We start from the raw sequence: 24,491 nt of genomic DNA on the forward strand, positions 1-24,491 counted from the left end.
ATGATTCTATGCCTAATAAAAGTCATTTATTATAGAAATATGCTGCGGAGAAAAGTGATCACTTTTTCATCTTATTATGCCTTCAGATCAAAACTTGTTGCTTTCTTTCATCAAACACCGTTCGTTAGACACAACAGATAGTTGAAGTTATGAAATGTACCATGAGTCAGTGATTTAACAGAGGTTGCCCAATATAATAGTCGTTCTGGTTTTAGTGTTTATGAAAGCAGAGGTCCCTATTCAAGAGACACAATACCTCCCTTGCAGTATGACTATTGACATGATTGCAGTATTTTTATATATTGCCTGCAAAGTTGAAAAATGTGGTATATTCTATGACTTCCACAGCCATCATACTTTCCAAATATTTGGCACAGAATAACTGTTTTCAGACCTTACTCAGCAGCATGAGACAGTGCTGATGAGTTAAGGAAAACTGGGGGACAAACCCAACATTTCTCAGAACTCATTGATTTCTGTGATGAAGTTGTAATACTTGTTAAGGGTAGAAACTTCATCCATGTTAACTCTGCTGGACTGAAGTCTTTTCAACCCCAGAGAACAAAGCATTGAGTGGTTTTTATGTCCATTTCTGTGTTTAGGTTTTTCAGAAAGAGGAATTAACTAAAAATATTTGGTTAAGTATTGAAAATCTTTGTTGGGTTTCTGCATGATTGCATTGCAGTATAATTTTCATTTGTATCACCTTCTGTTGGTTTTGAGCAGATTCTTCAAGGTTCCACAGACTCACTTACTGGAGCCAGCTATCAGGCAGGCTCCTGCCTCATGGACCATGCAACAGCTGCGGGCCCACAGAGCAGTTCCTTTTGGCTGCAGCTTTGCATGACTGTCTCTCTCAGATGTCTATCTGGGAGGGCAGGGCTCTAAACTGCAGCCCCTGGTGTGAAGAGCTGTAGGGTGGAGATGTAGTGGCATTGCCTTGCAAATATCTGGGTTTCTGCTACAGTGTGAGAGCACAGGGATCTGATGTGCATAACATACAAAACTCAAACAGTCTGTGTCTTTCATCCAGGAAGAAATTCATGGTTTCATAAACTTGTCAGTTTTTCTTCACTGTGAGTGCTATAGACATTCACATGGTTTTGACTTAAAAGATGAAATCCTTGATGAGCTATGCTGTCCATAGTCAGGGAAGACACTCATACAAGTAAAAACCTCAGTGTTACACTTCCATGCTCCCTACTTTGCTTGTGCCTAAAACCAGCTCAGCTGATGAGATGCAACAGCATGAGATGACAAATTATCTCTATAACACCATCTGAACCTAGGGAGGGATTGCTGTAGGCACGCCTTTGTACTTCTGCTTATATATCCACCCTGCAAATTACTAGCAGAATAGTCAGTCACCAGTGGATCCATAGCAACATACTGCTACCAGCCCACATTTTCCTTCAACTACTTTTCTGATTGTTACTTCCTACAGTGGATGGTAAACAGGAAAACATATGAATGATGTTACAGCTGATGTAGGTTTCCATACAGCAAAATCCTTACTCACCTACTCAGTTATTCTATGCATTCTTAATACCTAATGTTAATGGAGAAACAAATCAGTAGCATTTTTTAGATAGAGTTTTAGTTATTTTTCTTTTAAAATTGCTGTAGCTAATGAAGTTTTATGGATTTCACTAAAAGCCATCACCAGCTGCAGGTGAGCTCCCAGATGAATGGAACATTGCTCTGAGCCATCTTCATTGGGAAAGAAAATGAGCAACTCCCCATACTGCACAAACAATAATATCTTAGTAAGAAATGTAGGGGAAGCACTTGTGTTACTACATTTGTGTATCAACCTAGATCAGATTAATCTGTTGTTCTCTTCCTTTTCTATATACTCAGTGGGCAGAAACAAACATATCTGAAAACCTTTAGAAGACATTTTGAATGCCTAGAGTAGACACAAGTTTTTCTCCAGTTAGCATATAAGGGGTCTTTGTGTCTCAATACCTTCATATAATGTTCAAGAAAAGGGTAACCCTGACTTTGTTTCTTGCAGCATGATCAGAACTGGAATAATTCTGTATCTGCTTGCCTCAACTTGTACTTTACTGATTATCTGGGGATAAATTTAACTCACTCCTACTCTCGTATTTTAGATATCCAAGGATGTGGGTTATTTGGTGCAGTAATGTAAACTCTGTTTCTTAAACAAATTATTTCCCTGCATAATTTTAAATAACAGTCGGTAAAGCATTTCTGAATTTCCGTCCCCAGGAGCAACAACGGATATTTCTTTTCAATCACCTGACTCTTTTAACATACCTTGTACTCTTCTACTTACCAAGAATGGCTACAACAATGTCACTCTTAAGGATTTCAATGGAGCCTCTCGACACAAAGTAAAGAGCAGTGAGAACATCTCCACAGTGCACTAGAGTGTCTCCAGGTGGTGCATGTGTTGTCTTAAATTTCATAGCCAAAGCTCGAAGACAGCCTTTACTGGCCCCACGGAAAGCTTTGCAATTCTGAAGCAAATTTTGGTTGAGGTGCAGACAAATGTCAGCTTGTAAGCATTCTGGAAACCCCTTCAGAACCTGGAAAGAGAAGCATAAGGATTTCATATGAATGCTATGAAAGGTGCTTTATATTATTTTTATGTTTGCTTCCTGAACAGAAAGGGAGAAGTGACATACAAATAGAGGTGGTCATAAGAGGTGTCAAAGTATTACAACTCAGCAAGTGCATAGTGTAATCTACACTGCAAAGCTTATACAATATGAATACTAATGTGCATACTAATTGTGGTTATACAATTCGTTATTAAGATTTAAGATTTCTTTCATTGCAAGAAATGTTATCAAGGTAGATGAATGAATATGCTGCAGTAAAATAAGACAGCTAAAGGGAGAGTCTTGACTGAATGTCACCTATTTGTACTAATACATCGTTTAATATATGAGAGGTTTTTGCTGAAATAACCATGACATCTGTAAAATGAGAGGTATCTGAACAAGATCCGATATTATTTCAGACAGAGGGCATTTTAATGTGATTTTCATGTTAAATATATTCTGCTTGTTAGTGTAGGATGTAGATTTTTATCAGAAAAAAGCAACGTGCCACTGAAACAATGTTATGCATATTTACAAAGGCAGATGATTAGTTCAGCAAACCACAAGGCTTTTTGCTATGGTTCTTGGTCATGTCTTACTCAGAACAATGGGAGTTTGTCTGAAGTAGGAACATGGAATTCCTCTTGTGTGTCATGGGAATACCTTAAATTTGTTTAGAAGAAAGAAGTGAGCTACTTAAAATGTGGTCATTATGTGTGAGATTTTCTAAATTGACTAGGATCATATTACCTCTTGGTTTTTTTAGAATCAGTAAACACTTCTGCTACTAACTTCTGTGGGAGTACTGCCCACCTTGTGACAGCCTGCTGTGTTAAGGAATGGGCCTGACATTACTATGATCCTCACTTTCTGTCTGTTAAATTCTGTTACCTGCTGTCAAAGATGTTAATGAGTGGAGCACTTCCCTGTGACTGGCTACATCTGTTGCATCTTTCTAAGAAAAAAACATGAACTGGTGCTACTAGTGTTTTGAATATGTGAACAGGATGAGTCTTTTTGTTATTAGAGCAGTCTATTAATTAATTCCTGTTTATCCTCTGCCCCGTTTTTCTACAAATGTAAATATTCTTGCAAAGAAAAATAATATCTACAAAATGCATGCACTTATTGCTATATTCATTATTTTTTAATCACGATAAAGGTCTGTGCACTCACTCTTTCATATCTTTCATAAAGATAATCACAACTCATATCCCTTGCTAATGGATATGTACACATTTCTGGTACGAGGCTTCTGTCCACACAAGCCAAGCTATGATTTACAAATGAAAGATTAGTATCTTTAACTGAGTTGAAATGTTTCTATGATTGCTAATGGAAACCAATGCTGTGCAGTAGCAGAAAGAATGATTTAGCACACATACATACAAAAATTTTATGAGCTATAGGGCGTTACCGCATGAAATTTATACATCCTGAGAAACATCCAGCATTCAACAACAATAAACAAAAGAAAATATGATAAATTAAAAGCTTCTGTGGTGCCACTCTGTTTTCAGTGTCTATCACACCACTAGAAATGCAATTACTCTTTTTATTTTGATGCAATTATATCTTAAAAATACTGTGAGTTGTAGCAACTTATTTACTGAATGATACAGAGAAACCCATAACCAAATGTGGCCAGTCAATGACACACGTGGAGAAAAATTGCAGGTGTTTATTTTGAAATTGTTCTCAAGTCATGTGAGTAAAAAAAGACCTATTTTGAATCAATCCTTTTGCTCTGCGCCTATCTGAATATAATTTAGAAGAGCTCCATTTTTTATCGGATGCAAAATAGGAAACTTATTTTCAGTTCAGAGGTACTCACAGGAAAAGGTATTTGAATTGTTAGAAAGTCAGGAGCACAGCCTCAGGATAAATTGTGCTCATTCTTCACATCAGCTTCTGTTTATCTCATTTATCAAGGGACTGTACTTTACCATTAAGCAAAACCCATGCAGACCTTGGTTTATATTTCTGAAGATACTTTGGATAGTTCTTTAAAGAAACAATTATTTTGATAATTAATTTATACTTAATATAAAACAATTCTAAAATCATTGCATACTAGTTAATAGTTATTTATGCCAGTAACATTGGAAAGATACTAACCTCAGTTTTAATCAGTACCACTGATTAAAAAGTCCCTGCCCCATGGAGCTTACACTCTAAATTGGTTGTTACACACCCAGGAGGAAGAACATTGACTCTTTAATAAAACCACAATTGTCAAATGTCTAAAAGGAAGATGGATGCCCAAACAGCATTGATTTCTAATGGGGTTTTGGAGAATACTCCACTAACACAAGTTTAGAAATGTAAGAAGGAACCTGATTTGAAGATAAATTTGTTAAAACATATGCATATTCTACATTACTAAAAGGACCTTACCATATTGCACCATTGTATGTAGTGAGGCATTTATTCCAAGTTCAGTAGCTGACACTATACAGGATTTGATATTTACAAAGTGAGTTTTATGTTGTGCAGTACAGACAACATCTTGCCAACTGAAGTCTCTGTATACATTCCTAATATTCAGATTTCCATTAATTTGAAAAAAAAATCATATTCATTGATTTTTAGCTTGTGTTAATAAGGAAGTATCTGCTTCTCACAGATATCTTTGATTGTCTGTGTAGAGCAGAAACAGTTGTATTGAAAATTATGCTCTTATAATGTGGGAATCATCATCAATACACTATATGTGCACATATTGACAAATAAATATTAGCAAATCACCCACGCAGTCTTCCAAATCATGAGGTTGGCTTATAAATAATAAAACTCTAAATATTGCATTTCACTTTACGTTTGCTGTGAGATTTCAGAGTCTTTAAGCACATTTAAGTAACACTCCAATGTGACAATAAAAATTTAAAATACACTTTTCTAAACAACTAAAAGTCTGCATAAGCTTGAAACTAGATGAAAGTAAGACTAGGTAATGCAAAAATAAAACAATTTTCAAAATAAAACTTTCAGAAATGCTAGATCTAGAATTGCACTTTAAATATCATTCTTCTCAATGGCAAATCCAAAATTAATAAATCATGTGAATACAGGTTTGTGTTTCAATTCTTGCACTCTTTCCTGACATGTTTCTCTTTTTATGCTCAGTATCTCCTCAGTAGTGATTCCATCAGGCCCTGGTGAGAAAAATCTTGCACTCTCATGATTAGAATCATGTTTAGAATCAGAACTCATGCATGATTTGAGAAACACAGATTATCTAAAATAGACATGGAACAAGATATAATATCAGTCTCAACCCCCCTGCTTCATTTAAAAAAAAAAAAAAAAAAGGAAAAAAAACAAATGAAAGAAATATATGCTGGACCATATGCTCCAGTTGTCTCTCTCTCACTGGTAGCTATCAAGTCCAGGTTCAGTCCAGGTTCACTTGTCTCCTCCTGTCTGGAAGAAAACTTACTCCACGTCACATAATGTTGGTTTATTTACTTGGCATCGTAGAGAGGAGGAAAGTGTAATTCAGAGAGAAGTAAAACATTTTATGTGTAATAAGTGATTGAAGTTTAGTGAGTATAGTAGGGACATGATTCCTGTTGTCTTGAAGAATGTGGTCTTTTATAGGTGAAGAGGGAGTCCAGCTTTGTTAACTTCTCCTTTTCAAGATGATGACAAGGTATAACTCATACATGTATCAGAGACCTTTGTGACAACAGAACTGGAGACATCTGTGTGCCCTAACCTCAGAGAACTAGCAAATGTTTTGGGCAATGTTAACTTTGTTTTCTTTAGACATATAATAAAATTCATGACAATTTTTAGATTTTCTAATGTCAGTTCTGGAACACATATTGACATCTGTCCCACAGAAAATACGCAGAAAGCATTCAAGTCAAAAGAAATCAGAGTATTAGCTACAATAATCATTATAGAATATGGAAATATCACATTCTGTACCAACAGAGTCATAGAATGGTTGAAGTTGTCTTGTCCATAGCCGTGCTCAAGTAGGGCTACCTAGAACTGGTAGCCCATGTCAGTGTCCAGATGGCTTTTGAATAGCTCCAAGGACAGAGGCCACACAATAAATAAAACAGTAAATAAAAGTGTTTTGTAATATTTGGACAGAACCACCTGTTTCAGTTTGTGCCCATTGCCTCTGGTCTTGTCACTGGGAACCACTGGTACGAGCCTGGTTCCATCTTCCTTACGCTCTCCCTTCAGGTATTTGTTCACATCGATGATATCTCCTGTGAGCCTTCACTTCTCCAGGCTGAAGAGTCTCAGTTCTCTCAGCCTTCCCTAATACAAGAGATGCTCCAGTCCCTGCAGTCTGGCAGTCAAAGATAGTCCTTTAATTGGAATTCTGTCATACATTTTCTCTGTTGAAATATAGGTGGGATCACACATTAAATGTCAGGCAGCAGCTGAAGAAGGCAGAAGAGGGCTCTTGTGTGTGGTGGGTCTGTTTGGGGTGTGTTAAAACTGATTTTGAGTATGACTTTCTTGTCCTAGAATCAGTCAGACTTATTCATGAGTGGCAAATATCCAGCATGTAGAGAGAAAGATAAAGGTAGACTCTAAAGCTCATCTGACAATTTAAGCTGAAATACACTGAAGGATGAATTCTGGTACTTCCCACATTGTTTGTTTATTACTGCCCTGTCTAGATCTCTCTTCATTAAATGGTTTGAGAAAGTGAACCACACAAAAACTAACCCAGCAAGACATTCAAGATGCTGAAGGTACAAAGAGGCAGGAATAAATACAGTTCATGGCATAGTCTACACATACTTAATCTATATTTGGATCTCATCTGCATAGTATAGATGTTCGGATATGTTGACATTGGCATAACTAAATGCTGAATAAAGTTTTTGAACAATTTGAATAATAAATTTTGAAGCAATCAGAAGGATCAAACCCCATGGCTTGAGGGTTTGCTCTGGTGGGGATTTATATTCGAAATTAGTATTTTGTTTGTCTTTGTTCTGTAAGAACGAGTGAAATTAATTCATGGTAATTCACTATTTCTGTGATAGTTAATTAGAGAAATTAACTGTTTCTATAGTCAGAAGGTCAAAACATTTCAAAGGGCTTTCACCATTTAGAAAAGAATGAACAATGTCACAGTTGATAATTCTGTTCCAGCAGCTGTTGGACGCCACATAGAACAAGGATTATTTCTGATGATTCGTCTTCTTCATACAGGAAGATCGTGCAGCATCAGATTTTTTTTTTTTCCAGGATATGAAAAAGGTCCTTGCAAAGGTCAAGAGAGAAGCAGTGTGATAATGAGCTAATTCACCTTTCAAAAAGATTTGAAGTCTGACAACTTTATCAAGAATTAGGCTCTTTTCCTTTCAATCATTGCCATGACACAGATTTGTGTGACATCTTTATGTTGAAATTACTGGAGCTGCAGTGGGTCATTCTTCATCGATAATCTTATTACATTTTCTGAGTACATCCGAAAGGTATCGTCTCTGAGATAGGATACATCGCTGGGTGAGGAGGACAGAAAATGCTTTCAGTTTCTTAGACTGTTGATTTCATCTGTCTGTAGAAGTTATAAGATGACCAGATCCGTGTCTTTCCAAAAATATAACTATAGTTGGAAAATTGTTAATTGCCTTTGTTTTTGAGACATTAGACCACAAAATACAATGTAGTGAGAAACTGATACTAATAGATTGACATTCTTGAAAGCATTTATTTTTCTATGAGGTCTTCTTTTCTGCAGCTCAAGTGAATGTAGGCATTCATGTTTTTTAAGTGGTCATGTTATAGAAAACAAAAGAACAGCTTTACAGCTAATCATATCTGAGGTACTTTCTGGTAGCCTTATATGTCTTATGATTTCCATGATGACATAAAGACAAATAGCAGTACCACTTTCCACCATGATTACATATTCCCTGTGTTTAACCATTTTCTACTAGTTTTTGTTCCAAAACCTTCTAATCTGGAGTACCCTTCTGATAGTATACGGAATCTTTTTAAAGGCTATTTTTTAAAATTTAATTTACTTCTCTAATTCTCTGATCCAAAGATATTACTGGTAATAGTTCTGTTGGTAGAATTGTTTTCATCAGAAGAAGTGATCACAGTGTGAGGAAAAGCAAAAATAACAAATGTAGTCGTGTCATCCAGTTGCCAAATTCTCACAAAGGAAGCTTTGCCAAAGCGATTATGAATGTGCCCTTTATTTGATCCAGTAGTACTGCTGGTTCTGAACCTTCAAGGTAGGTGTGTGCTCTGCTGTACTTGCATAATCTTGTGGCCAAGACACCTTATCACAAATGTTAAATTACCCATTTGTTTGGATGCGAGCAGGAGAAGGCTCCATAAATTTATGTGTAAAAAGTTCTGACTTGCTTTCTCCTTTCATGCTGCTGAGTAAAACCCAAAATATAAGAGCATCTGTCCCACATCCAAAATTTTAATAAACGTGTACATTTGGCTAAATGCTTTCCAAAGCTTGTCCCATTTATTTACTTCTTTGAACTTTTTTAAGAGGAAAAATAAAACAATAAAGCTGTTCAGATGCACAGAAGATCCATGGAAAGAAGGGGAGGGAGGATTGTAAAAAATACATGCATAACTCAAAAAAGGAGGATATCATATATTGTTTTAGAGTAAGTATCACAGGCATGCTATTATCAGTGTTGGGCTGATAACATTGGAATAAAAAGGGTAAAAGATGGCAAAGAGAGTTTAGGAAAACAGAACTGGATAAATGAAAAATAAAAATAATATCTTTGAATCTTCAGGAGTAGTGACATCTTTCATGAATCCATATACACTCTAAAGAATTTTTTTTTTTTCAATTTAACTTTGCCAGTGTATACCACAGGGATATGATTTATATTATGCTTATTCTATAGACTCAGGATTTTTATCCAGATTAAAATAAATCCCAAATCCTGTTTATCCAGTCCATGCATAATTATGTGGAACTGTTTTTATCAAAAACATAATCAAAGAGATGTAGAAATGGAACACAGGGGAATAAACAAATAAACAAACAATGTTCTCAGCATATTTCACCTGCATATCTTTAAAGCTAATTTTCAGTTTAGCCATTTCAAATGAGCATAAAGCATTACCCTCTGGTTTTCACTATAAAGTGTAGAATTTTGTTTAGAAACTCAAGATTATTTAGACTTAATAAAGTATTTTCCTGAGGTTAAGAGTTCTTTTTTTTTTTAATTTTCCTGAATTCTCAAGTATATTACTGATGACAGTTAAAAGCATCTTTTGAAACATATTATCTAATAGTATATATATATGTGTGTGTGTGTGTGTGTGTATACATTGCATGTACATATATATATATAATGTAAATTATTCATGCACTTCATATTTCAAAGGAGAAGACTGAGTTCCTGAATTTTATTCAGCTTTCAGTCATGAAATGAAAAAGAAAGAAAGACATTGGATCAAATTCTGCCTTCAGATATTTGCAAAAACCTCCCAGTAAATATTGACAGGAGTCAAACACATTTGTCTGAGGACAGTATTAGCCCTTTGGTGTGTAAATGCAAGTATGTCATGCAAAATGAAGTTCATACCACATGCAAGTCCATCTCATATGCATATGGCTTATGGCCAAGAAAACTTCATTGGTGCTTGTGCTAACATGCATATATGGTTTGAACTCAGAGCATTCACGCAAAGGAAAATGCAGAATGATCAGCATGGCAACTTTGTCAGAGTGATATTCCTACAGAGCAACTATCTAATGTAAACCAATACGCACATGACCCTTTTTGGGCAGAGAAGCATGACTTAAATTGTGGGGTAAAACGGTGTTTAATAAATGAGGTTAGATTAGCATTTCTTAATGTCTATTTTTTAATAACCATTTTGCCCCACATCTGATTCTACTTGGATCATTTCCCTTTGCTATCTACCCCTTCATCATGCAAAAAGTTACTATTAAAATTAGAAAGCACAGAACAAGCTCTAAACCCGACAGATAACATGGATATTCTCCACACTTTATACTGGAATTAAATTTGATATAAATACCTCCTGCTCTTACCAGTGGGTGGTGTTATTCCATGTATTTAGGTATGAAGCAGACAGGAAAGAGATAAATCTTTCATAAGTACAACATAAATCACACAATTGCTATATTATCCTTGCACTAAGTGTAATATATTCAAACACACTTTTTAAGAACATTGATTGCCATAAAACTTCAGGGATAGAATTGTGAACAGATAAGAAATAAAATATAACAAAAGAAGATACTAAACTTGATTTTGTTCATATTTTATTTAAAACAAAGCTTTCATACTGCCTCACAATCATTGGGGAATATGGGCTGTTTAATCCATTTAGTCAGTATTTCACATAAACGACAAAAGCCTAATTCCAGCACACCAGTTCCTGCTTTATGCAAAGTTTAACCTGATAACATTAGATTTTAGTTACTGTTTCATGTAAAAGTGTTCTTAGTACATCCATTACTGGTAACAAATTGGTTAAGGCGTACATGATTTTGTAATATCTTCAGAAATAATTCAATGAGCTACTTTAGGCTTGGGCTGCACCCACCTGCAGCTTAAGGGCCTGATCCTGCAGAGTGCTGAGTACTCTACAATTCCATTGCCACCAGAGGGAATTAGGGCCACTCAGTGCCATGCAGGATGAAGCTCCTGGTGCTGCCTTCCACTGCAGTAATCCCTGGCAGAGGTTTGTGCAAGCATCCTTATCCTGTGCTGGGCATAACATCCCTCTGGAGGGGACACTCATGGAAGCAGGGGGTGAAGCCAAATACGTTTCATTTGCTGTCTTACTTATAAGAGCTGCTTTACTTAATGGTAACCATAAAGTCAAGCTGTCAGTGATTCAGCTTCATAAAAGCTTTTAATTGAGCCCATTGTTTCTGCTTACTGCATAAAAGTATATCACTCTGACAGTCATCCACAAATGTATGTATATATATATCACATGGAATCTGTTTGAATATATGTCAAAATTTTGGAGGTTGGTTTCTAGTTAAATTGTTACCAAAACGTATAGATTTCCTTATTCTTGCCAACTTTATGGAGAGCTGTCCAAAGTCTCTAATCTAAACTCAGAATAGGTCTGGAAAGCATCCCCCTAGAGACACAGATTCACAGATCCTCAAGATGCACAGTGCTTTCAGTACCTTCAAACTTAGGTCAACTTTTCAGAAAAAATGTTGCTGTCTCTAGAAAGTAAGCCAGAGATATAGGCTCTTACTTTTTCTCCTTAGCAGACTGTTATTCCTCTTTAGCTGGCCACGTAATATATTTTTTATATAAGCAGGGTTTACCGTGTTTTTACCCAGAACAGAAAATATGACTGATATACCTTGCCACTTCCTCGAAATGAGGTTCTGCGGACTGCTAAATGGTTAGTAGTACTATGTTGACTGTTGTGCAGAATTGTGTGGTGGTGACTGCAAGCAAACTACTGTTCAGAATATCATGATTAGAATATTTCACTCCGAAAAGAGCAGCTAATCCACCTGCCTCTTCCACCCTTCCACCCACTCCCAGTATAACTGTTCTAGATTACACAATAGGATTTTCAAAAGGAATTGATCTCCACAGGTTTCATAGAAGATTAACTCTGTAGATATCAACAAAAGTAATCTTGTTCAGTAATGGAAGTGGAAAATCAGGCCAAAGAACAAACACAATTCTGAAAATAACTGTGTCTGAAAACATAAATCTATGTTTGCCTTTTTTTTTTTTCTTGACTTAAGCATATAACAGTCAACTGCAGTTCTCAAGACCCTGTGCACAGTGAGAGTTCAGATTTCTGATATAGTTTGTAACAATCTGGTAGTTAAATATTTGGAGGCCAAACTTCAAAAGGCTTGGGTTTCAATAGTTACTATATATATATCCACTTCTTAAGCTTGCATTTTTACAGCTCATAAATAATAAAAGCTTACAATCTTTCTACATTCTCATGCATTTATCTATTCTTCAGCATCTGTGCCTGAAAAACAGATCAACATACCATGTTCATGTCAATGCCATTGGTGTATGTCCATGCATGCTGGAAGTATTCCTCAAGTCGCTGCCGCAGGGGGTTAGGGATTTGGTGAAAGCGTATAAACTCCTTCACTCGCAGCATCTGCATGTGATACCGTGCAGTTCCTGAGTAGAGCCTTTGGATTATTGCAGATACGTTTCCAAAAATGCTAGCGTACATTAATGCTGGATTAAACAGAAATAAAAATTAAGTTACATCATGAACTTTGCAGACGATACAACACTTCTTATAATGTACGTTGTATGTAGAACAGCTCCGATGAGACTAGTTACATTTTTGGAGATGTGGAATTTATTTACCTGAAGCTTTTTATTGATTTGATTGTATCAGTACCAACTCAGTTAACAGATGAGGCTTAAATATTAAATCATAATCAAGTTGGTAATATTTATCTTTGGAGATTTTTAAACATGAATTTAGTGTTGCAAATTACCTTAATCTAATTTTACAAACTATGGTAGAACTAAGAACCAGGAACTAAGACTAAGTACAAGCTGAGAACAAAAGGCAGAGTTAAGTAGGTACACATCCATGTATAGGTTCAGAGTTTAAATCAACAAATAAAATATGATTATTCAAAAATGGTGAGCTACAGTTTCCTAAATCCACTTAAAACTCAGCTTTCTACCCTATACAGGATTTTCTTGCACTGATGTACAACACAAAACTTTTGCCAGTTTGGATAATAGATTTTGAGTAGTCAAGTAACTTGACTACTTCCTTACACTGCATGAGTCACAGCATATTTTTGCATAAAACATTGTTTTTCCTGGGAATGTGCCCTTCCGGCTGCATACTTATAATCTTGTTAGCTTAGGCTATTAAGTCATTTGCTCAGACACTGAGAGGAAAAAAAAATTAATAAGATAAAACTACTTACAGCCAATCAACATGACACAGATGGAAAAGATTTTCTCTGAGTTGGTGTTTGGAGACACATTTCCAAATCCTACACTTGTCAGACTGCTGAAGGTGAAATAAAGTGCAGTAACATATTTGTCCTTGATGGATGGCCCAGAGCTTGCGTCACTCTTATTGTAATGCTTTCCTAATTGTTCTCCTAAAGAATCCAACCAGCCAATCTTGTGAGCTAAGTAAGGTCTTTCTACATTTCCAATGGCATACCAAATACAAGCAAGCCAGTGTGCAATTAGTGCAAATATGCACATAAGGAGCATCAGAACTGCAGCACCGTATTCTGAATATCTGTCCAATTTCCGTGCTACCCTCACCAAACGCAGCAGTCTAGCTGTCTTCAGAAGTCCTATTAGTGTTGTTGTCTGTGAAAATAAGATAGAAATTGATTTTCTCTGTTAGCAAACATACTCTCATGAGTAGTCAGCATGAATAAAGCAGCACAAATTCCATTATTTTGAGGAACCAACTAGCCCAGTAAGTTGACTCATTTCAATGTAATCTTAATTTCATTTTCTTAAACTATCAATTTTATTATAAAGGCAGTAAACAATAAGAAATCCATGTTTTAAATTAAGATATATTGAAGTTGTCATTATCTGCTGAATACTGTTTCATTTTGAATACTAGTCTTGATCTAGACACTTCATTCTATCCTAATGGACTTAAATGATCCAGTAGATTCATGATGTTTTCGCATAACAAAGTCTGTAATTTACTGGAACCGCTCAAAATAATATGACTAGCCTTATAGGCAACAAATATTTAAGATGTTTGAACAAAGCTGTGAAGTATATTTGATCCTAATTTATAGACTCCTTGCAATGCTCTGGTAAGTGTGTTCTAGAAGAGAGAAGGAATAGAGCAGAAATGTCCTAAAGAGTAAATAGCTTATTCTGCAAATATTCTTCCTATTTGTAATGGTCAGAACACTCTATACAGGTAAAAGAAGATGAACCACTGTGAATAGAAAATCATGGAAAAGTTACTGTTGCCAGACTCCAGATTAGTCTTCTTTTGGCATCTTTCACCATGAAGCTTGCAGGTGTAGTGTTAGACGCCACTAATAAAAGTATTATGCCATTAAAAAAAAAAAAAAAAAGGGTCAGTTATAAACCAGGAATAGACTCTGAGCTTTTTAGTGCATACTTGCACTATGATTCATTGCACCTTTCTGAGGCTCTGATCTTTTTAAAGTAACGTAAGGTTTATTAATGTGAATTTACAAATTTCAATAAATATATAATTTTCATACATGTTAATCCTTTGTAAAAGAGATTGCCAACATTTTAAATAGCAACTACTCGATTTCAAAAACAACTCATCTACCTTTGCCCTCTGTTACGTCTGAATTTATGTAAGTGTTCAGTAAATCGTAAAAATGAAGAAGGTTTTGATGTTTTTTCTTACTTTTTATAACATAGGTGTATATTACATAACATGTAACTGGAAGAGTTTTCTGAGCCTTACAAATGACTGATGGTAGTATGTGTTGTGTTAAAGCTTTCTTTCGATAAGTACTAGACTAGCTTTAATGTTTTATTAAATCCTTGCATTTACAATGTTTCTGAGTAAAATCCCAAAGCCCTTGGAACAAATAGCAAGGCTTTCTTGGCTGCATTTGTCAGTCAGTGGACAGCTCAATATGTTGTTCATATTTTCTGAGTAAATGAGCAAGAGCATAACGTAGGGCAACACTGGGTAACATTCCTTAGTTCAGCTTAACATCACAGAGAATAATTTCAGGGTGAGATTCTCGTTGCCATATAGAGAAGGTTGTTTCCCTCATGGTGACCTCAATATTGTGAAAGACCGCATACTTCAAAAACCGAGGCCTAGGCTGAGCTTCAGCATGTGAATACTGACATTAGGTACATTCCTCTTAAACAGATCAGAAGTTAGACTGTGGATCCAGTCAGCCGTGTTCCACACCATTCTCATCCTCAGTGTCTATCTAATGCTTATATACTGCATCTGTGTGAGCACTGGAGTAAGCTGGTGGTGTACAGTACAAGCAAACTCCATCTCTTCAGGGTGAAACCAGCACAAGTGAGACTGGACGCACTTTAAAGTGACTAGAAACTCATCCTGAGTTTGAATTTTCTGTAACACACTGGAGAGACTTTGACACTAAAATGAAGTTAGCAGTAGAGGTGGAAAGTGCAATGCACAGGTTTTGGTGTGTCTTTACATACTGTCCACTTCTCAATGTAGGTGTAAGCTTCACAAAGTAACAGTCCACCTCCTACGTATCACTTAACCAGGGACAGAAGTACTCCGTTTCAGAACTATGCCTCATGCAATCTAATTTCCTTGGTGTGCTGGAATACTTTGCTCAGCACAACACCCAAGGAGTCAGAGGCCCTAATCTGTCAGTCACCCACTTTACTCCACCCAGTGCAAACTATTACCATCTGCAAATAACTGTCTTGTAGATAGTACTCTTTTCTTTGAATTGCTTTCTGCTCTGTTTTCATCATTCCTAGCATTATTAGTTGAGCTTAAAGTTCAAGAGTTGCTGGATACCCACATCAATGGTTTGAGTTTTTGTGTGGTGGCTTTTTTTTTTTTTTTTTTTCCCCCCCAGTAGCAACATTTACTGTGATCCAGAAGCACCTAAGAAACTCACAGCTATGGCAACTATGAACCTGGAATGGTTGGAGATGGGTATATGACCATTTTCTCCCACTATAGTGGGTGTTTCAGTGCAGTCAGCATTCCATTTATGTAAGGTACTTAAGAGTTTGCCTAAACTGGAATTCATTAGGATCATATCACATATTTAGGCACTTTCAGAATCTAAAATATGTACAAGATATTGAAGAAGTATTTTTTAATTGGTACGATTTATTAAAAAGACAAAAGTCTTAATGAAATTATAGAGAATAGTAAAAAAGATTAGCTTAGATTTCTCCACTGCACTATTTATATATTCTAGTCTGCCAATCTAACACTTTGGTAACCAGCAGAGCCAACATAATCCTGGTATTTTTGCCTTGCTCGGTTGTTGTGCTATTTGGCCTTTGAAAATGCCCCTTGTTTTTTTTTATAGCTATAGTACAGAAGGGAGATCTGGATTAAAAGTGTACTATGTTTCTTTCCCCATTTATTTATTTATTTATTTATTTCTGTTTTTACTTCAGTAATAGCACAACAAATGAATAATACATCATGCCTACAGTAGTTCTTACATGCCTACATGGTTCTCTCCATAAGCTAAGCAATCACATAGAAGACTACTTATCTTGGAGTAATTATTAGATTCTGATAAGAACTGAATTTTTAAGAAGCTTGAGAAAGGTTAAAGTTTGCAAATTATTTTCTCTCTGAGTAAAAAAAAAGACCTAAACCCAGGAGTTTATGGATAACACATTTTCTATGTATAGGTCACTGAATTTATTTTACAAAACCCTTATCTATTACAAGGGATTTTCCTTAACTCTGATTAGTCTTCTTTTTTTTAACAGCATGATTAGTTTATACCCTCAATTTCTCGAGTCCTGATGCTGAAATAACCACAGCAGGGAGCTATTTTGATGGACAGCAATTGGTTACAGCATGATTTGAAAGAGGAGAGTATCAGTCTATCGGATTGCTGAGGGTATAATTAAAAAGTTACTATTGTATCAGACTGGAAGAGGGAGCTGGGATCACCTAATTATCTGCATAAATTGTATCATGCCTGTGCAAAAAGCCACTTATGGCTTTCTTACTAATGGACAAATCCTTAGGTTTTCTCTATTTTTCTGGTTTGGTTTTTTTTTTTTTTTTTTTCCCCCCATTCTTTGTAACATCCATTACCATTAATGTATCAATCTATAATGTCATCTCTTATTTGTCTCTTTTTTAAATGAAATAACCCACTGAAGCAGCTTGAACTGTCTCTCCCAATGTGCATTAATGCGCACTTGCTTACATGGTATTTCATCTGCTGGAGACCTTTCCAATTTTCTAGTACTGTAAAGTCCTCAGTTTCTCAATAATTTCCTGTCACCTACATTTCATGTAAAAAATACCATCAACCTTCTACTTTTTTTTTCAGCCTCTAAATAAATCTATTAAATACAAGTACTATAGCATCAAGCATTGTTAAATCTTTTGTCTTTCTTGGAAAAATCTGTAATACACGCCAGAATTTGGCCTTTCAGTCTATGCTCCATTACCTTAATAGCCTCTTCTGAGCACTCTTTCATTGCTGAAGATCTTTATGCTGTATGCATCATGATACTGAAAATGTTAGTACAAACAGCAATTAAACAAAAATATTTCAACTAACCAAAACTACTCTTTTATAGCAGGGCACTGGTACTTCAACTGCTACTGATTAAGTGCTGCCAAATGTTCTACAAATAACTGCCTGTTCAAGCAGTACTACGGTTCCTCTTGAAAAACAATCAAGGGAAGGAAAAGTTCATACTAAATAGTTCTCCGATATTAGTCAGTGTCCTAAATAATTTCCAGAGACTCTAACCTAATACTGCATCATCCTGGACTTTACTCATTCTGCAGAGCTGCTAACGGAAAGCAAACTGCTTGTATGATCAGCTATCTAGTCTTTAGTGGAAAAGACTTGAAATTACTTGGAATAGGCTTTCCAAATAAATTGATAAATAGGGCACAGAAAACTATATTACTACCTTCCTGAGATGTTTTCTGAACTTGATTTGCAAATACATTTTAATTTAGAAGGTGTTAAAGTACTGATTGTCTCAGTGGGGATGTAGTCAGGACTATGAGGTTCAATCTTTAAATCTAGAAATGTGGAATGATTCTTTTCATTTTGCTTTAACAGATACAGTGTGTAATGGAGTGAAGTGAAGATATAAAATCTAAGAGAATAAGAGTACTTTGATGTATCTATTTTTATTTTAAGGCAATATTTTTATACTACTTCTAATTTGTACAAACAGCAAAAGCAAAAACCTTCATGGTTTTCTGCATGTTTCAGCTGAGCATTCTCTCTGGATTCAATAAAACTTTCTTGTTGAAAATTTTCTTGTTGAAGCTTTTACCATATCTCATTTGTATGTTTTACTGCAGTAGATTCTATATGAAAGGGAAGATTCTCTTGTTACCTATATAACCATTTGATTTTTCCCTCCAGTGTACCTCTCTTTGAAGTGAAAAGCTGATCAAGTCATTAAAAAGTACATTAATTTAAATGTGCACGTCTAAAAATGTCTAGTAATCGTAAGCAGCATTCCACTTGTACAAGCACATAATCTATGTGTGTGCTTTAAGGAGCTGTGCTACTATTTTTTGTGTAAAATCCAAGCCAGGCTCCTCAGTTGAGCAGAATGATTAAAAATAAAGAACCAAAAGAATAGAAAGTAAAAAGTCCATCTACTAATTATTTTCATCTTCCCAACTATCAGGGATGCCACTTAATATTTTGAATACACACAGGAAATAATGGTTTACTACCAGCCATAATCATTTTGTGTTGTGTCTGCTTAAAGAGAAAAAAAAATTAAAATTATATTATTTCCTATTTTAGAAATTGGAAAGTTAATGGTGTCACTCTGTTGTTTTCCTATGGTTGACAAAGTATGGCTCAAACAGAAGCATTCAGATAGTGCTCCCTGTGGTATTTGGATTATCTCCTGCCCTTTTTAGACTTGGTTTGACATCAAGGTGTTTTAAAGCAGGGTGAGCACACGTGGTGCTCTCTTTGGAACATATGTTGTTTAATAAAATGACTGTTCAATCCTATTATTTGTAGGGGACAAACATCTTATTTGAAGAATCTCTAGGTAAAAAAGAGCTATTTCATAAAAAAGAGAACTCTCATGACTGAAAAAAATCTCCTAAATGAAAAATACTCCATTCTCATAGTTTTATGTTTGCTTCTTGCTAAACTATCAAAGAGTGACCATTAGGCAAATATAGTTAGCAATCCAGGAAGCAAAACTGCAGTAAGTAGCAGCTTAAGAAAAAGTGATTGACGTATTCAATACCATGTATGAGAGAGAGATGTCACAATGGCAAGGCAAACTGGTTGTGATCTGTGTAGTTTCACTGCTGCTTAGGTAAACTAGTTTTTCCAGATAGTGAAATTGTTCAGTTATTAAGTTTTGAGAGACTAAAGAATTAATTTACTTATATCTGCAATAGTGAAAAAGTCATTACATGGTCCAATAATACATGGTTCTTTTTGTATTTCTGTACTCAGCTGTCAGGATGCACTTGTTTGCTACTAATCTGTAACATTTGATATTAAAGTTAACCCTTTAGCATCACTTTAGCACCTGGCTTACTCTTAAGGATATATGTAACAGGGGAAGTGTGGAAGAGTGATGTTCAGGGTCAAATCCAAAGACCACTCCTTCAATGAACTTTGGAATTGGTCCCTGTTGTAATTCTTGGTGTTCCACACTTCCAATCACTGAACATAATTTTTGGCAGTGATGAGTGGTCAGTGATCAGAAAGGGATGCAGACCACATCTGAAGGGGAATGATGTGGTCCACGTTAAAAGCAATGCCATTCTCAAAATGTTTGTCATTCATGTGTCTGCACTATCAAAACTACAGAAAAAAAATCTGCAGAAAGACTGAGAGCTGAATGCAAAAGGTGATCCAAGTAACTCTTGCATTTCTGAGCTTTTTAGTCACCTTCTGAATAGAAAAGTTCTCTTTCGGTAAGAGAGGTATTACCATGTTTCTTCTCACCTTTATGTTCCTTCCTCTCTTATTATTGCATTCCCTTAAAATTTCTTTCTACTGTATGCTATTACCTACATGTTTCTCCAGATTCCTCATTTACCTTGAGTGTGTATGCTTATGCTCAGCTTCAATAAGAATATAATTATTAGGAATGTTGTTATTGATTTCTGTGACTGTTGAATTAAACCAAAATATTACAATGATTTTCAGAAGTACAAGAGACGGGAAAACACTCTCATTATACAAAACTCAGGGAAATGAGATGAAGAAAAAAAAAACTGATATTCATTCTACTACTGAAATTTTTAAGTGGAAATTGCTGATGAGATACTCAAAGTGCATGTAGGTATGTGCCAGTTGTTTTATACTGACCCTTGAAGCCATATTTAATTAAGCTTACATGTAATTTGTGAGGATAGCTAGGGTATGTTCAGAATTCAGATCAGGCTTTTGGGGTGGACACAAAAATGTTTACTGTCACAAAAACTGACTTTAACTATCATTTATTATTAATTTAATTTATATTCTCTGTATTGTGACACAGGGGCATACAGTCAGTTCAGGAAATTTTCATGCTAAAGGTTGCTGATTAATTTGTAAATTTCACCTTTTCTACTCAATTAATGAGATGCACATATGATTGACAAAACTGTTTCACTCATGTTAATATGTGCAAAATGATATTTTTAAGAAATGGATTTGTGTCCTTTGAAAAGTGAATGCAAAATTTTTGCTTGGTTTGCTATTTCTTTTTCTTTTTCTTTTTCTTTTTCTTTTTCTTTTTCTTTTTCTTTTTCTTTTTCTTTTTCTTTTTCTTTTTTCTTTAACTGTTGTATTCTATGCATAACAAACAAACAAACAAACAAAAACAAACTAAACCCCAATTCTCTACTTTTACTTCACTTTTCATCTAAAAATATGTTTTAACTTTAGCCCTTCTTAATTTAAATAAAATTCTTTGGAAGGAGGCAGAAATGGGTCAGGCATCCAGAACACAGCATGTGTTTTATACAGGTCTAGGCAATTTTTGGATCCATATATTGAACACTTTTTTAACCTATTGTACAGATAGAGTAAGGACATTATTCATGTGTGCCAAGGTTAACCTCATATATATTTTTTTTTTTTTTTTTTCCATAGTCCACAATCTTGGTAAAATAGACAATGAAATATTTTTGTTAACTGATGTAGTTTACCCTGTGCCTAATCTGTTTTACACTCAGTAAACATCTGATCTAAAGATTCTGACAGAGAAAATTTATTTTAATGCTTTAATTCCAACAGAAAACTTATGTTCATAAGGAGCAGTTTTTACAAAGCAAGCAGCAAATCAAAGGAACAGTCTTAAATAAAAGTATTTTAACAAATCTTTCATACCTGATATGTTTATTTCATTATTTGTAAAGACAGTATCAAATATGGTATAGTTGAAAAATACTAGCTGAGTCATTCAACTTGTTTTCCTGTCAAGGAATGGTAATATTCCACATTATTCTACAAATGAAAATTTAACTTTAGTTTAACTTTAAAAGATGGGCAGAACTAGGAAATAGCCTAAACAGACAAGCAAAACATATATTTGGATATACAGATTATTGCATTAAAATAAAAAATTAAGATTTAAGATTTCTTATTAATTTAAGCTTACCTCTTCAGAGCCAGAGCCAAAAATGAGCAGGTCAAAAGGTATTGCAGCAACCATGTCAATTAGGAACCAGCCTTTGAAGTAGTGAATTGCTATTTTTGCTGGGTCACTTACCACTTCTTCGTTCTGGTTTACATATGTTGTTCTGAAGTTTATTAGAATGTCAATGATAAACATAATATCCACTATTAAGTCTACAACATTCAATGGGCTGCAAGAATATCCACACTCTCTTCTCTTCCGTTCCTCACTATCATTCAGAAGGAAGGCAGCAGAGTAAGGGGTGAATATGGCGGTGTATATTACCAGCAACAAAATGAGCCAGTCCCAGACGGCTTTGAAAGGACTATAGTGCAGTATAGTAAACTTGTTGATGCGAGGAGTCTGGAGTTTATATTCTGGTAGAACATCAGCCCCTAAGGATAGAACCTAGAATAAGAAATATACCATGTCAATAATCTGCAAATCTATCATCATCGGTTTAAATTCACCACAAAAGGGTCTATAGTTCTGCTACAGATAAAGTACTAGAGGTACAGGTAAAGTATGACATAAATATTACCTTTTGCTTCAGTTCTACTTTTTTCAATGCCTAAAGCTTGTTATAATTCCCTTAAAAGTATGGATTTGTTATATCTTCATGTTATCTGAGTTGAATTTCAGTTTTATTCAGAAGGGATTATGTTTGTAAGCACTGCTTGATTTGCTGGCTCTAGAAGCCGAAATGCTTGCTTTGTTGCAAAGAACAATCATAATGTGGGCACCAGATAAAGTAAATTTCCTTTGGCTGCTCCTCCTGTCTGACAGAACTCTGACATGAAGAAACAAAACCTTTAAGGATAGGAAAATAAATTACATTTTTGTCCCTATTCAATGCTTGACGTAGTTGTAGAGATTGTCAGCAATTATAATTATTGGCTCCTGTGATGCAAGCACTCTCTAAGTCCTATGGGACTCAGATCACCACTTCTTTTTTCACAGACCAATGAGCAAACATCAGATGGTTACAAACTTTCAGTGACTATACATTTGGGCAAGTGTATTCAAGAAATCTTATACATATTTTCCCCCAGTTACTTCTAGTTATTTCTTAACCCTCTGCTAATTAAAAACAATGCTGTTTAGAAAATCAGATATTTTAAAAGTAACCAAAACAAATAATTATGTTGAAATTAAATGATGACTGGAAGGAGAAATGCCTTGTCAGCAACATTGTCTGCTTTTATTTGCTTTTTGATTAGCAGTAAGTATGTTGGGATTTCAGAGTTCAGCTTGTTCAAGATTGAGGAATTTCATGTTCCTCAGATATAATCTTCTAGATTTATAGGGTCAACACACTCCTTTCTGTTTAACTTTTCAACAGCAAGTGTTCTATAAACCTTAGATCCGATCCCTAGTAATACAAAGTGGCACTTTTTATTCAGTGAAGTTCTACTCTGAAAATGTTGTGAGAACACCAGGATTAATAACCACTCTTCTCCCTTGAACTGTGAAAAAAGAGACAATTAAGCCATCCAAAAAATTATATGGTACCTTCAAGCAGCCATTAAGCACCATGCTGAGGTGACAGTAGAGGCTGTTCATCTATTTTTTATATTGTAACTAGAACTTGCACTTAACTAATGATGTAAGCTATTTTTTTTTGTTGCTTTAAACACACTAGCTGACAGAAAGCTGAAGCATAAGCATTGCTTAGCTTCTTAAGCACTCTTAATACTTTCAGACTCCCCCCTGGTGATTTGACAAGAATGTTTTCCTAGTATTTGAGAGCAGTGTGAGTATAAGCGGCAAGGGAACTGCTACTTACAAAATTTATATTTTCAGGCAGTGAAGGAAGTGGCTTAGACAACAAGATTAATAACGTTTACTTCACATTTCTTGATATTGCCACAGATGAATTCAAGTAAAGCTTGTAGTTGCAAGGTCAGCCCTTGCATAGCACCATTCATGTTAAGACAACTTCATAAATTTAATAGAGCTTGAACTATAAATATAATCCCAAATTACTTAGGGACATGAAAATAAACATTTATCTCACCTCATAAACCACCTTGTGTGAACTGTGAAAGGTGCTACTAGTCCACTCATTAAAACACAATGTTGAAGTGATTATTTCTAGGAAATACTATATGACATGAGAAAATACTATTTTTTTTTCCTCACTGGGCTCAGTACAGCACTAGGTGCACAGCTCTGACAGATGAATGGATGATCCCTCCTGCACCTTTAAGTCAGGAAACTAGCAAATCTAGCAATGTGTGAACTACTTGTATTCTGAGACACTTGAATATTTTTATTATGAGTAGAGATTGAAGAAACTTTAAGATTTCTCATTGTATAAAGTGTATTCATCAGCCAAGATATGAAATTTACATAAAAATGTAAACAAGATGATAATGGAACCAGGGTAATTCTACTACAGACATTATTGTAGCTGATCAAAAATAAGGGAAAGAATTCAGAATAACATTTGACTTTTCATATCTTCTAATTCAAACACACCTTAAAGTTGAACCAGAAAGCCAAAATCATCCATACTGATTACCAGAGTGTAACAGTGGTGACTACCTTAATGAAATGTGAAGAATATTCTGTTTTCTCAAAGAATACAGATACCCGTCTCATTTCTGTAGGGGTTTTCCATAGATTGGTAGGCTAGGGTAATCTCAAAGAACTC

General features: G+C 35.2%; 1 protein-coding gene across 1 annotated transcript in view; it reads right to left on the bottom strand.

The window, feature by feature from the left end:
• Positions 1-24,491, bottom strand: part of KCNH7 (potassium voltage-gated channel, subfamily H (eag-related), member 7) — a gene marked incomplete at its 5' end in the record, with an annotated part of 79,757 nt that overhangs the window by 25,619 nt on the left and 29,647 nt on the right. The window contains 4 exons of the mRNA XM_008939603.1: positions 2,303-2,555; positions 12,555-12,754; positions 13,471-13,870; positions 21,818-22,243. Of these exons, the coding sequence (XP_008937851.1) occupies positions 2,303-2,555; positions 12,555-12,754; positions 13,471-13,870; positions 21,818-22,243 (1,279 nt within the window). The remainder of the gene's footprint in view (positions 1-2,302; positions 2,556-12,554; positions 12,755-13,470; positions 13,871-21,817; positions 22,244-24,491) is intronic.

This window comes from Merops nubicus, unplaced genomic scaffold (assembly GCF_000691845.1).
Source record: "Merops nubicus isolate BGI_N331 unplaced genomic scaffold, ASM69184v1 scaffold12714, whole genome shotgun sequence".
NCBI lineage: Eukaryota > Metazoa > Chordata > Aves > Coraciiformes > Meropidae > Merops > Merops nubicus.